General features: G+C 40.2%; 1 protein-coding gene across 1 annotated transcript in view; it reads left to right on the top strand.

Moving 5' to 3' along the window:
* The first annotated feature begins 267 nt into the window (after positions 1 to 267).
* LOC139709676 (aquaporin-like) overlaps positions 268 to 15822 on the top strand; it is a 31696-nt gene continuing 16141 nt past the window's right edge. The window contains exon 1 of the mRNA XM_071621634.1: positions 268 to 1135. Within this exon, the coding sequence (XP_071477735.1) occupies positions 500 to 1135 (636 nt within the window). The 5' untranslated portion in view covers positions 268 to 499. The remainder of the gene's footprint in view (positions 1136 to 15822) is intronic.

Raw genomic sequence — 15822 nt, forward strand, 5'->3', positions numbered from 1 at the left:
TTTGTTGAACCTCACGCAGGTTGTCATTAGTGTGTTTAGCGTAGGAGGGGATAATGTATGTATGATAGAGTATGTCACGGGCGTGGTAGAATTTAATACTGATCTTCGTCGATTCGTGAATGATTGCTCGCTCGACGTACGAGATCGATGTTTCTCTCGTCTGTGATTGGTCGTCCGGACTAGCCACTCACCGACCATCTTCATTCTGTTCAGGACATAAGTACTTGGCTTTTTTTTTCGGCTGGGCTTGTTTGCATTTCTGTCTTCGTGTTACTCTCTTTAAAATTGGTATCGGAAGGTGTCTCGGAAGATATTGAGCTCCGGTTGTGATTTTGATGCTTCTCGAGTAGCCATAATTTTGACGCCTCGCACGACTAGCAAATTGTTGACCCTCGGTTCGTCAGCCGATACACACGACGTCCAAGTATCTACGGTGGAAATTGTTATTGCATCGGCCTCGTTGAACTAATCTCGTTCACCGGACATTACAGCGTGTTGAATGTCGAGCGGAGGTAAAATTAGAATAAAAAAAATCAAGGATCACCTAAACTGTGACTTTCAAGTTCTTGAAACCTCTCTCTATACCAAAATGGCAAAGCAGTCAATGGCAAAAGAACTCGGATCCAGGAAATTTTGGCAAGCCGTAATGGCTGAGTTTTTCGGCATGTTCTTCTTCATTTTCATCGGACTTGCGTCGACGGCGAGCTGGTCACCGCCGAGCATTCCCAGCCAGGTGCAAATCTCGTTCGCCTTCGGACTGGGTCTGGCGACATTCATACACGCCACCGCTCACATCAGCGGTGGTCACCTCAACCCCGCCGTCTCCGTGGCCTTCTGGCTGCTGCACAAGATCACACCGCTGCGATGTGTCTTCTACTCCATTGCCCAGTGCTTGGGCGCCATGGCCGCTGCCGGCATGGTTAACGTCTTAACGCCCGTCGCCGTCGGCAACAGGGTCGGTCCCACGACGCCGGGCGTCGGCGTCGAGGTCTGGCAGGCGTTTGTCATGGAGGTCCTGCTCACTTTCCAGCTCGTACTAGTCATCTTCTCCACGGTTGACAGCAAACGATCGAGTCCCGGAGGTTCGGGACCCCTGGCCATCGGGATTTCCGTATTCGTTGCCCATCTGTGTGCGGTCAGTACAGTGACGATATTTCTTTACATCTATTTCTGTATTATTATATCATCATATTATTCATCAACTTTGTATGCTTTTCATCCGTACCCACGTCCGTTCCAATGGGGCTGTGACGGGGATCATTAATTTGTACAAGGTTTATGTAGAAATCGATATGCATCAGTGGAGAAAACCAAAATTATTCAATTCCGTACGGATCAGTACTTGAGTACATAAGATTGATATTGTTGGATACCTCAATTTGTTAGGGGGTTTAGCTCACGGTCCTGCCCATATACTATAAACGAAACACACGGATAGTTGTTATTACAGGTTATAGCACGAGTATACGTTCAGGAATCAGTCGAGGACATGCGTAGTCACGCACATCCAGGTGTCCATTACATCCTGTCGACTGTCATTATCTTATTACCTCATCAAATGTGTATACATATACTAGTAATTGGCTTGCTGAAGGCAACCATTACAATTACAAGTAAATGTTATCTATAGTTATTCGAGAATTGCGCATGGTTCCTGCTGGCGTTATTGTGTTTTCGCGAAACGGTAACGCCGAATGAACTTGATTTTCGACTAATCTGAGCGAACATCCTTAGAATTATATCAGAATGATGCGTGTGTGTATTTGCACGCAAGACACACTTAGAGAAGTCTAACATCTCTATTATTCACTCTCACTTTCAAGTGAATACCAAAGCAGTCACTATCTGTCCGCACACAGTGATTATGCTGTCATGCAGATTATTTTATTTTCTCAAGCACCACCATTACAAGGAGTTGGTGTTACCCCCCATCACAATTAGGCCTTATACTTGTTCAGGCTGATGCCGATTTTTACTTTAGATACATTTCCCCAATGCTATACCCTCGCGGTTCGCCCGCAATAAAATCTTAAACTGATGTAGAAGCAAACATATTTGAGGGTACCGGTATAATATGGAAACGAATACCAGAAACATTGCTCGAACTCTCAACTTGCAACAGATACATCGCAAATAAACCTATATTGCGCATGCTCAAGTACGTCAGAGAACGCAGTCTCAAAACAAAATGAAGATGCTTGTTGTTGATTGGTCAATAGTAGGCCATACAGCTTGCCCTTTGAAAGATTTATGATTAGAATTCGGCACTCTATTTTTTTTCTCCTTTACCGAACCAGGATGTGTCCTATGTCTTGTGACAACTGAAGTGGATATTCCATTAATTTGAAACGTAAATTTAGTAACAACATATTGAATATGTGCCTCGGCAAAACGAGATCTTGAGAATGTTAGTAATGATGGTCATGATTATATTCACTCATTACGCAGTACTCTTTAAAAGGGCCCTGCCAAGATCATAATCCGAGCATTGGCAAATACATGTTTCCCTCATGAATCAAAAAGAATATCATGCGGTCCAATCATGGACCTGCAAAGATTCGTTGTAGGTCTATTGTCCAATGAAGACTCCGGACAATAGTAAAGTTTGTTAACCCTTGCTGTGCTTTGTCCGCCAATCAGCAAGCACGATGGCAGGAGAGCTTTCTTCGTCGATTGGCGCAGAATGGATGTCTGGAAACTATTGTCAATGAATAGAGATTACCTAATCCACCTAGTCCCTATTGTGTCACCATGGTTACTACCTGTTGAACTCAGGAACAATTATGATTACAGTGGACTCCCGTAATAACGAAGTCCTCAGGACCGGCATTTTCTTTCATCATTGATCGAAATTTTGTTATAAGCGAACCCCCCCCCCCTCAAAAAAACAAACAAAACAAAACAAAAAACAAAACAAACAAACAAACAATAAAAAAACATAAGAGTGGATAATGTTGTCGCCTGAAATTTGTAATACTACGTTGTGACCGGAATTTCGTTATAGCGGGATTGTACTGTATACTAGTATACGAACATTGCTATACACCTGAGTAGGCTTGCAAACTTTACAACGCTGGAAGGATTAATGGATGCTTAGAAAAAGGTTGCCTGGGGATGTAAAGGGTTCATAGGATCTCCCATTTGAGCGCTATAGTCCCTGTATAGCGCATGACGTGTATGACGTGTTAATTCTTTTCTGTCCTAATGGTCAAAGCCATGAACTTTTTGTGACATTATTACACCCGGTTGGCAAATTCACTCCAATATCCGCGATTTTTGCGAGGTGTCGCGAATTAGCAGACAGCAAGGACAAAACCGAGATTAGAATGATATGCATTGTTACATGGCACACACACACACACACACACACACACACACTCCCACACCTCTTTCTATTTTCCTCTGTTGGCATTCATGTGCCAATATGGTTGGCGCTATTTATTATCGTTCATATTAAAAAAAAAAAAAACCTCTCATCTTAAGTAGTTGAATCTCCCTCTCCTTTCTTCAGATGTCCTCATAATAACAATTGATATTTTTATTATCCTCTTCCTGTCTATTCGTCCAACCCGCTTTTATATATACACACAGAAACAACTTTATTTCAATTATGATTTACGACATGGCAATAAAACTCTCTTCGAATCATTACGACGTCTTGGATCGAATCCAAAACAAAAATGTAGAAAAAAAAAAGAATAAGAAAAATATGTGTGGGATGGCGAAGACAGAAACGAATTCGATAAGCTCTCAAATATGTAACCGCACTTACTAGGTTAGGGTTATCAGAAGGAATCTGAAAAACATTGGACAATAACGGATGCAACACTCCGCCTCTGATAGTTATCTAGGGACCTCGTGGACCTCGTGCATGTGACGAACAAGCGTGCTTTATAGCGTGAAGTCTTCCGGAGAATGTTGATTGCGTTCGTAGCTGACATTGATGTCGTCTGCTAGACGGCTGATTCGGCGCGGTTGCCAATTATTGCATAGTTATGGGGTGTCATCACCATTTCGTCTGGTGGCCACCACACAGCTTTTGTTTTTTGCTTTTGTTTATTGTGTGCGAGTGTTTTCTTTTATGAACGAACTGGCCCACCTCTCTTTCCGAGCTTACAATAATGTACTATACACTTACAGTTTTCACTTCAAAATTGTTGCTGATGCTGTTTATGTACAAAGAAAATGGGGCCCTATTGGAAAATGACTTGCCCCAGGCAATACTGATATCAAATCAAGCGATTTCATAAGTGAATCAATATAATGTTTGTTATTATTCAAACCTGTACTAATAAAATGTCTTCACGAGGGAGCTCATGAAAATGAATGTCTCCATAGGGGAGCTCAAAGAATTCCACGCAGGGGCCCCTCTATAGCGATATCAAACGTGCCCGGACTTACGCCATGTAGGCATCTCATGATACAATACTGATTAATCTCGAGTGTGTTTTTCTCATCTTGAGAAAAAGTTAGTCTTTTCGAAACATTTTCGAAACAATGTCAGGAAAAAAAAAAACTTTCTAAGGCTCCCGATACATCGTCCTGCTCTCATTATGCCTATAGGGAAGCTGTCGACACCTCTCATTAAATCTATTTTCCTGAAAAAAAAATAAACCACACGACCATTCGACCTATTTGTCTTTACTGATTTGGGGGGGGGGGGGTAGTGGTGTAATTTTTAGCCAAAATGAAAACAGAAGAAATGAATGAAAGACAAAATAGCCAGTGTGTCCATCGTCATTTGCCATTGATTCGGAAGAGCATGATTTGCTGCTTACGTTTAACACGGTAGTACCCTGTCACAATAAATATCGCTCCAGAGAACCGCGAGCAAGAGAATGCAAAAGCGACAAAAACATATTTTCTGGCAGCGTTCCAATTGCAACATTAGACTCGCTCGTCACTCGACAGGTGTCCTGTTTTCATATTACCATAGTTATCACTCACTCTGGATGTTGGTTTGAGCATCAAAATGTGGATCTCGCCGGATACTGTCATACGTGCTCTTTATTATGATAAAAATATCTACGGTGCACACTGACCTATGAAGTAAATATGACCCGACTTGGCCATCTTCTCAAAGTTTGTTTTTCCAAGATTTTTCCGTATACTTGCGCTAAACAATTTCTTCTTCTTTTTCACCCAAAATTCATTACAACTAACATTCTTGACTGAATAGCACTAAGAATGACAAGGGTAAGGCCTTTCACGATATACGTTTTGGCATTTTTACCTCTCTCTTTTTTTTTTCTTTGGGGGGGGGGGTCCCTCCACCTCTTGCGGGAAGAAGTAAATAATGTTGTGGCGTGAGAAAGAGATGCAGGAACATAAAGGGACATCAATGAAGGAAAATATCTTAGCACAATATATATACTGATTGCAGACACACCCTACTCTCCTCCACCCCAGGACCTCAATAATGCGACTCTTCGGCGAAAGCGATGTCAAAATAACACCTTTTTTTTTTGCATTTCTGTTTTTATTGAAAACTATAACATTTTGCCGTGAAACAAAGTACATATCATACATGTGAAAGTATAATGCTCAATGGAGAATAAATGAACACACAACCAAGACGATACAATACAGCGCAACACAACACAACGAAAATGTCTCCCTGCATATGCAGTGAAGTCCCAGCATAACAAGAGCCATAATAGATATAAATTACATTCTATAAAATATTAATTACATGTGTTAAAATCACACAAAAACAGGGAAAAGCATTCACAATAATTTGAGATAACGGCCTGGTGCCACTTTTGAAAGAAAAAAGAATCAAATACAGATTTGTTGACTAAGGTAAGCTCCCCACCAATCTCTCTAACATAATAACAAGGGCAAACGCCCCATCATTCACTCCAAAAACACTAAAACGACTCTGCCTAGGTGGGGCTCCACTGCATATTACACATGTCCGCATAAAATTGATATAAAATATCATTCCTTTACTGATTCATCACTGTGGTACATGTACGTAGGGGGAAGAGGAATCAAACTATCATATAAATGAAAGCGTCCATTTTTTAAAGTGAGAGCCCAATTTACCCCTTTTCTCAGCTATTTTATATTCAATTTTTTGTTTCATTCGAACAAAAGACAAAGGATTGAAAATTTAAATCTACCTGCTGAAATTTGCAGCGAATTATATAATAAGAATAAAAAAGTAATACCTTTGTCGTGTCTATTTCCAGTATCAACACCAAATGGGTATAATTAAAATCAAGGTATACTGTAGTGACTCTCCTGTTAAGGTTGTCAATACAATCAGAAAGCTTTTTTCCAATAATGTGAGCAACTATACTGTACAATCACAAAATATATGTTTCAAGGTTTCAGGAAACTTCTTACAAAAATAACAAAATGGAGAATAACTTCGACCTATTTTATACAAAAATGAGTTGAGAGCTATTGCGTTATGAAATATTGGTATCTAATGTGACAATTAAAATTGTTTCTATGTATTGCGAGCCAATCAGTATCATTTCCATCCAATCCAAGACATTCTTCCCACTTGTTTTTAACCTTGTTTTGAGACAAATAGTCTGTATTGTATTTCGTAACAAAGAATATGCATGTTTAGGTACTTTGGGTTTTCTAACCAACTCAGAAACAATTTTATCAAAGATATTTTCATTGACGTCATGCCGATCTGTAAACCAATCCAAAGACGAAACATTCATCAGGGAATTGTACTTGCGAAGGTCCGTTATAGGGATGTCATGTCAAAATAACACATTGGGATTTGAAATGTATACTTACAAAGCTGCTACGTTTTCCCTGATCGACGGGAGACTTTTTAAATAAAATGATACAGTGTATTAGTGATATCTCTGTCTCTCTTGACAAGAGCTTACAAAAGTCTCCATGATTGTTTTTGTTTTTAATTTCTTATTCCAACTGAGGGTATATCTTCCTATAATATGCTCTATGGAATTTCCCTGACGATGATGTGTGAACACTGGTTCAGCCTTGAGTGAGTTGTGTGAGCTAAACAAGTCAGGATATAGATAATGACTCGTTGATAAAACAATCACATTGTAAGCAATGTGTGTGTTTATACACCATAATTATATCATGATTATATAGGCTAACATCACATACATGTGTGTGCGTGTGGTGTGTATCTATATGGGAGGGGGTGTAGGGAGATTCCATACCTAATTATGATTGTGTCCTAGGGAGTATATAGGCCTATGTCTACACCATCAACTATTATCTATGTTACCCATTCCTTATCTCCCCCCCCCCCCCCCCCTCCCCAACGTCTCGTCGCTGCATGCTGCCCCATTGCTCCAAATTCTTCTTTCGGTTTTTAGACCATTTAGTGACGTGAACGTGTATTTCATGATATGTAATGTATGTAAAACTTATCTCCTCCGTAGCTTTCAGCCCTCTGGTCTATTACGACCAGTAATCTTGTTACGGAATTATGCACGGGAGTTGGCTCAAGTCCCGCATTACTCACTGGTGTGGGAATCCTGATGTAGATGTTAGACCTCACTGTCGTGTTGGAAGCTGGAATGTGTCAGCTCTTTCTGAATCTCGTTACACACACTTAGCCATATCGAGGCACTTAACCACTACCTGTGATTTCTCAGGTGGATTTGGGTCGCACTCGACCTCCTTTTCTAGCAGCAAGTTAGAGTTAACAATTCACCCATGCGACCCTTCTCAAAGTCTGCAAATACGATAATAATGAACATGACGAAGTATAACAAGGCATGCAGATGTTTCCTCTACCCTCAGTACATCTTATCGCCAGGTCCCAATAAGACCAACGCATTTATCGCAGTTCAGAATGGCGTATGACAACATCTCATGTATCATTAAGTTCAAGTTCAAGTTCATATTTATTCGTTTTTTCCACAATATACAAACATAAATCTCATGCACTTTCTTAAATGACAAAAACAATGCCTACAATTGTACAGAGAAGACAACAATAATAGAAAAAAAACTAACATTGCAATGGTTGCTAAGATAACGAAAGTGAAATAGTTTTCAATATATGCACTTTGTGAAAAAAACGGAGGGACCCACTAAAAAGACAGAGCTTGTAGAGTGTGGGCGCCTCTTGTATTAAAAGCCCGATGCAAAAATTGAATTGAAAACAACAACAAAACGGCACAAAAAGTTCGTCACAAAAAAGTTTGGCGGCCCACTAAGAGACAGACGAACAAACAGTTATACATAAAACAAAAACAAACAGAGTAATGAACATGAAACAGGACTGGGACAGCAACAAGACTACTTGTAAGAAGAAAAAAAAAAGGAAAAAAAAACTGACTAGACGACACAAGAGGATACAAGGCCATAGCGTGATAAAGAGGTAACAGAATAGACAGGAATATGCAACACAGACAACTATCCTCGGAGGTTTGAGGAAGTAAGAGAAGAAGAAAGAGAATAAGAAAAAGAAGAAGAAAAAAGAATATAGAACAAATCATTATAAGATAAAACATTATTATTTTGAAGAATAGTTCTCTCTTTGGGCAACAACCCAAAATCAAAGACGCGCTAATTGATCTTTAATACGGAAGTGTAGTTAATAAATATTCTAAGGATACTTTGTTTCGCTGTGTTAGATATTACTCAGCGCTATTTAAAGTCTGCTCTGGTTTGTACGTAGTGTACGTTCACATGTATGTTCTATTCTGCGATCTACACCATTTGCAAGAAGAATGGCATAAACATGGCTATAATTATGATGATGTACGATACCACTAGCTGTACAATGGCATGTGGCCAATAAAGCATGATGTTTCCTTGATTACTTACAACTCAGAAGAACTTGATCCTGCGAAAGAGGATAAAAGTATCATTGAAAAAGAAAAAAAAAACAGTCCGCACTCATATTGAAATGTTTTGTTGTTGCCGGCCAAATACCACATTGCAGCTTAACTGATTTTCTTCGTTCGACTTCCTACAGGGCTTTTTTTAAATCACAGTTAATTGGAGAAAAGGAGAGTCATAATCCAAAGGATTTTGCTTTCCTGCTTTGCACTTTCTCTGTATTTCTATGATCTCTCTATTTCTTTTCATTCCCGATATTGTTTCACAGAAACCGTTTTTGAGAAGGTTTTGTTTTTCCCTGTTTAAAATGCTGGCGCCCGAGTTGCCTTGTAAATAACATGACTACGACGGTCCGCATTCGGTGATGTATACCATTCGCTAAAGTCTGTCTCTCGTCCGGGACCTCGCAATTCCTCACAAAGGAGGATTCTGCTGTTCGAAGTTGAGAATGGCCACGCCAATGCCCGAGGTCATTCATCCTCCGCAATGGTGCTGGGTCAGAAAGTGCAATCCATTTAACATAATGCAGGCCATTTTGGCCACATGTGAGTGGCATAGTTACCTTCTTTATACCTCCACGAGGAAAGAGCTTTTACGCCGTTGAACATCGTGCAAAATGAAGCGCACTCTCGCACGTACGCCAGCTGATGACGAATGCAGTCCGTTCCTTCGGAGGACGAATTCACGACCATCTTGTCAAGACGCACGGCGGCGGAATGTTTACGAATCTGAAATGTACGCAATGGGATTATCAGTTTATTATGGGAGACATGAAGATTTAATGCCAGAAAGACGAGAGGCGTGCCGTCGTCAGGTTCTGTAGGATAAGCGATTCCTTCAGTCTCCCTCCAGGTTCGAAGAGGAAGTGGGTGGCACATGTAAACAGCTATAGAGTGACTGTATGTGGCAAACATTTCATACTAAGTTCGAATTCAAGAGAATCGGATTGGCATTTAAAAACAATGTCGTTTCGATACAGTGTTAATTGCATCAAAAGAAAAAAGTTAAAGGTAAAGATGATCGTTATCATACAGCATCCTACTTTTAATAGTTACCAAATGATACTTTGTTACTCGTCAACCTATTTTACACCATGTATACGGCGAGTTGAGTTGAGTCTTAGTTCCACCTTTGCCCTTTATTGTTTTGTTGGGGTATTTTTTCAGGAAAAGAAATTGTCAGTAAGCAGAAAGCAAGGTATTTTGATACACAAATAGGACGTAAATAGTGGACATTATAGTACCAGTGATCTCAGGGGTACTCGCTCGCCCCCATCCCACCGACGCCCTCACGAAGAAGGAGTTTTAAAGGGACTGTACAGTACTGGTTGAGGTAGGGATTCATGTTTTGAACACTCCTAAGTGAGATAATGAAAAGCCTCTTAAGAAATATGAAAGAGCATGTAATTTTAAGAAGGATTCAACGTTTATTTGATGAAAATTGGTTTTGAAATGGCTGAGATATCCAAAAAAAAGTGCTAATAATAAAAGGCGACATGCCCCAACTTTATTAGTGTCTCTTTGTTTCACCTTGTTTTTGGATATCTCAGCCATTTCAAAACCGATTTTCATCGAATAAACTGTTGATACCCCTTAGAACTGCATGCTCTTTGACATCTCATAGAGTGGTTTCTGAATATCTCACAAAACGTCAAAAGCTAAATCTTCACCTCGACCAGAACTGTACACCCCCTTTAAGACCTATCCTATGTAGCTTGTGGCGCAACATTACATGTCCTCGTAAAAGAAAGGTTATTCTGCCAAAATGCATTGTAAACGTTGCGGAACAAAATCAAAAAGAGAGAGCGCAGCATTAAAAAAAAAAAGAATGTTCGCGTCATATTCTGCTGAAGTCAATGTAAAACTTGCTCCAAAATGATATGAGTGACAACCTGTTTTTACGCGCAGAATATGCTCATAAATGCCTCGTATTATAACCAGTGATAACGGACTTGTATGAGCAGCTGGTTATACATTGGTACACGTATATTGATCCAGCAGGCGCCAGCAAATCTTCGTAGGCATAATACACTCTAGGTGGTGAGTTGTACATCGAAATTATACTATTCCAAACCTTTTCTCTATTACCTTCAATGCGCCATCTCTTCCTATCCCTCTCGCTCTCTTTCCACCCTCCCTTTAACTTCTCTTCTCTAAACCATTCTCATTTCCTGTGTCTTACACGGTGCATATCCATGAAGATGTACGCCTGTTTGTGTGTGTGTTTGTTTGTTTGTGTTTGTGTGTGTGTGTGTCTTTCGTCATACTAGAATCAATCACGCTGCAAGTGCTTCAGTATGGAGTGTTGCGTGAATGATTTGCATACAAATGTAGTTATCATATTAGTCTGTTTTATACGTCCGTGACCAGAATGAAATAATATAGCAGACACGAGGGCGTGATTGCACCCAAGAGAATGATGCGCGGATATTTATATCATCAAGTGTTTGACGTGGATCATTGCTGTCCACAGAGGTTTTAGGCATCATGGATTTGATGATGATCCATGCACGCAATGTTAATTTCTTTTCTTTCTTTATTTTTGTTTCCTGTTAGAAATTGCTTTGTCTTGTTATAGCTGCCATTAAATTAAATTGTTTCAATTCTCATATAAAGAAAGCACACATGCACCAAATACAATAGCACAGGTGAATGCAAGCAAAAAAAAAAAACACGTACACACACACACACGCTCACACACACACACACACACACACACAATCACCGAGTGGAATGTTAGTGGATGTCATCTTACACTACAATCAACACGCTCACAAAACATGTCTTCTGCTCCGACACCCCAACTATAATTTTGTTGTCTCGTCCACTAAAGATGGGATCCAGACTGCGTTCGTCTGTTATCCGTCCACCATTGTTTACAAATGTCTATAAATTTAGCATACAAACATTGATGTCTGATATAGAAATATATATCGTTATATAACCATAATTTTGCAATCATTATGACCAAAGAGTAAGCTTTAACAAGGGTATAGGTCTACGAACATGCCGAGGTCACAAGTTAAAGAGTTCACTTACATGGCTTTCTTCCGACAAAATTCGAATGACTGTAATGCAACCATTATAGCTCCAGTTTGATCAAACTTTGATTAGACATCATCAATGCCCTTGGAATATCCGGCATATCATTCCCTCAAACTCGCCATCCGCAGTCTAATACTGTGATGGCATGTCGTTTTGTAGCGGATGATCACAGTGGTGTTTTTTTTTTTCTTAGAGTTTTCAGTCTACATCTTTTGGCTATTAGCTTATTCCTATGTCCGTGTAATTCACGTAAATGTGTGCATTCAGGTTTGTCCCGGGGGTTAGACACAGTCTGGTATACTGTAAAAACATCGGTGTTAGATTTAACACCACGGGTGTTAAATCTAACACCGATCAAACTTCAATAAAGGACCACACCCACAGGTGTTAAAAATGCACTGTGATGGTGTTGAAAAGTGTTCACCTGACACTTCGTGGTGTTAATTTGACACTGTACCTGGTGTTATTTTGACACTGTACTGGTGTTTATTCAAAAATGACACCACATGGTGTTGATTTGATATTTGTTGGTGTTAATATCAATGGTTTAACACCCGTTCAGCTTCAATAAGAGACCACACCAGCTGGTGTTACTTTGGTGTAAATTTGTTTTCACATTTTTTCAAAAATCTAGTATTTTAATGTAAAATTCTTGATCGTCTTGTTTTAATTAAAAATCAACAAGAAGTGCAATTACTAAGAAACTCTTCAAAAAACAGTTTAAAATTTGGAAATGACACCCGGAGGTGTTAATTTAACACCATAAATGAGCACCGAAATTTTAACACCAGCTCGGTGTTCACTATTTAACACCGGACTTTTTGCAGTGTATAGTTGCCCTATAGTATACGAATGATATTTCAGTATGCACAGAAAGAAAAGGGTGGGACAATCATGTTCTGCCCCAGCTCGTATCAGTGCATGCATGGCTACCAAGTCGAAATACTTCATTTCAACCAGAGACTTTTAGTTTTCCATGCTATGCATGCTGAGACAACGAACAAACCGTGATACCGGTAATTGAATGAACGTCTAATGAATAAGCCATTTGACAGTATCACTGGTAAAGGATGCCCAATTTTTGACGAGTTTAAGGAGAATTAAAGCAAATGTACATGTGGATTGAGTGATCGAATGCAGAAATGTTAGTGGATCACATCGATGAAAGTTTGAGGAAATTCGGACAATCCGTTAAAGTGTCTTGAAGTTATCTTGAAGCAGGATGAGAAGACTACTAAGTTTTGTGACGTCATGCATGGACAACTATATAGATAAAACAAAATTTTACATGTTTTACCTTTTTCATTATATAGCATAATAAGAGATCATTTGACTTACCTCTTTCAAAAGGCGGGGGGAGGGGTAATATTACTCTTGCCATACTTCAGTAACAAGTCGAGGAAATGTGTAGGCATTTTTCATGAAAATGAAATTTTGTGGAACTCTCGTTACATTTTCTTCATACCGTTACACACATTACGTCACAAAATGCTATTATTGTAATCTTCTCATCCAGAAAAGGGGGCACCGAAACCTTTATCAGTCATAACTTTTGAACGGATTATCTTATTTTCCTCAAACTTTCACTGGTGTGCTCGACTTCGATATTGCTGCGTTCACTCAATCCACATGTTGTATATCTGGGTTTCATTCCCCTTGACTGGTATAAAGCTTACGGCTGAACCGGGTTCACGTGGATGTCTATACCTCAGCGCGGAAAACACGCCACGCCCAATTGCAGTCAAAGGCATCATGTTTTGAATACATGCTGCTTTGGCTTGTTGTTCTCGTCGTTTTCCCCCTTCGCCAGATCGTGCTGGTGATTATCATCTTTACCTCACGGGGCGAATGTTAATTCCATACATGTTCCCTCCGTTCCTTGCCCAAATGTTGACATGTTTTGATGTGGTTCACAACCGGGTCATTGTGACAAACGCGAAGATGGATGCAGTTTATATATTATCGACTTTCAAAAACTCTACCCCTCCCTTGCATCACTGTTTGGCGTGACATCATTATGTTATAACTATGTCACGATGGTTGCAGGCCCTTTTATGACAACTAATGATTGGATCGTGTCAAGCTATAAAGACGAATGTATAATATAAGAAGAAAGAGTCTCAAATACGCCATGGATCCAACGAGAAGTTTGTAATAAAAAGACTTCTCGCTGGATCCATGGCGTATTTGAGACTCTTTCTTCTTATGATTACAACATTCGAAGTCCAACACGTGGAAAGTGATTGTGATGCAATAACAAGTGCACACCTATGGATCAGAAAGCTATACCCAAAGTCATCACAAATCCACCACTGTGGACGGCGATAATGAGCGTCGGTCGATCATCGTTGCGTTGTCATAATCAACATCGGCTGCTCGACCACGCTAATCTGGCCATGATTATTATTCAAACCATTGCCAGTTTGTCCAAGGATACACAAAAGAATTCCACAGGTGCGTTTGTGCCTGTGATGAGTGGGGCTTTGAAGGGGCTCTTAAAGGCAGCATCAATATAGCACATATACTTCAAATGATGTTATGTTTGAGTGGCGGCGTTTAACATGAATTCGAAGTGAAAAGGACTGGTGTGACTCCATTTCTCTTGAACGTCCTTGGGTATCAACATCAGCGTAGTATGGAGTAGTTTCCATAATCCGCTTCTCACGACCATTCATGAACTTTACTCAACATGGCTACACACACAGTCACTGTGAGTGCGCTGTGCCGTCACTATAGAAACATTCTGTCCCAGCATGCTTTCCGGCACATTAGAAACATAACTGTTTGTCGCGCACACTCGGGGGCGCGGTAATTTCCACAATTTTGACGAATTCCTACAGGGGTATGGTATGTTGTCTCCAACTCCTCTAAGTCCCTCTTCCAAAGGTTTTCCTTAGAGGAAGAATCCTTCTTATACCCTGCCCGATTTGGATTCAACGCGATTCAAACTATTTCACACTTTTCTTGCTGATAACACTCTGCAGTTTGCGCAAAATTAGATAGCCAGGTTCTTTGTGTGTTTTTTTTTTCCAGCTCGCTGTTTCTCCGGGAAGGACGAGATGAACAATTAAGATGTCCATTGCTCTTCATTTTTTCGTTGATGAGGTATTTCGAGATGATATACCATTTACTGAGTCCCGGTGATATTTTATGGCAATGATGGTTTCTTACTGAAGAAAACTTTGAAGGTTGATGATGACAGGACTCAAGATTACAGCGCTTACAGTGATGATGAGGATGATGATGACAGGTGCTGATGATCATCATCAATTTCATGACCGTCATTAATGAAATCATCAGCTTTACCATCATTATATCACTCCGTACCAATCGTCCTCATTATAATCATGAAAAGACTGCAAAAGAAGACAAATGTTAGCCTTCTCTTTTCTGTCTTGGGTTATGTCATCTTTGATCGTTCTGCGCAAAAAAAAAAAAAAAAAGCTCTGTGCTCGTCTCTTCGAAAAACGTACCGAGCTTGAGCATTAATAGTATATTGCGCAACATCATCGAAGACTTTGTACTTTCATTATCATGTATACGCGGATCCTCAGTGAGGTCAAGCGTTTTGTCATTGTCAGACCAGAGGGGTTCCACCTCCCTGGTCAGCGACACAGTATCTATATAAGGTGGGTGAATGAACCAGGCGTTTCATGCTTTAAGACCCGGTAGCTGAGATCCGCAGAGTCACGTTTTCCAGGGTCGTGAAGGTTGAGCAGACCACCCCACATCACCGCATGACTCGGGTCGTAGCTTCCTCGACAGCTATCCAGGAGCAACATCCGCAGACGGGTAGACACCCCCTGCTTTTGTCGAATCAAGATCTTTGCCGCCGTGAGCGACGGCAGGGCTTCCGTGAAATTAATTTTCAAAGTTTGTTTTCCGAGATGAAGAAGTGAGTTCTTTCTATCATTCTGTCTTTCTTTCCTTCCACTCTATCCTCGCCTCGCGGTCGAGATTTTGGCTGCTGTCTCACTGTCAA

This window comes from Diadema antillarum, unplaced genomic scaffold, assembly GCF_040938485.1.
Source record: "Diadema antillarum isolate AM-2024a unplaced genomic scaffold, OU_Dant_1.0 seq00001459_RagTag, whole genome shotgun sequence".
Classification (NCBI taxonomy): Eukaryota; Metazoa; Echinodermata; class Echinoidea; order Diadematoida; family Diadematidae; genus Diadema; species Diadema antillarum.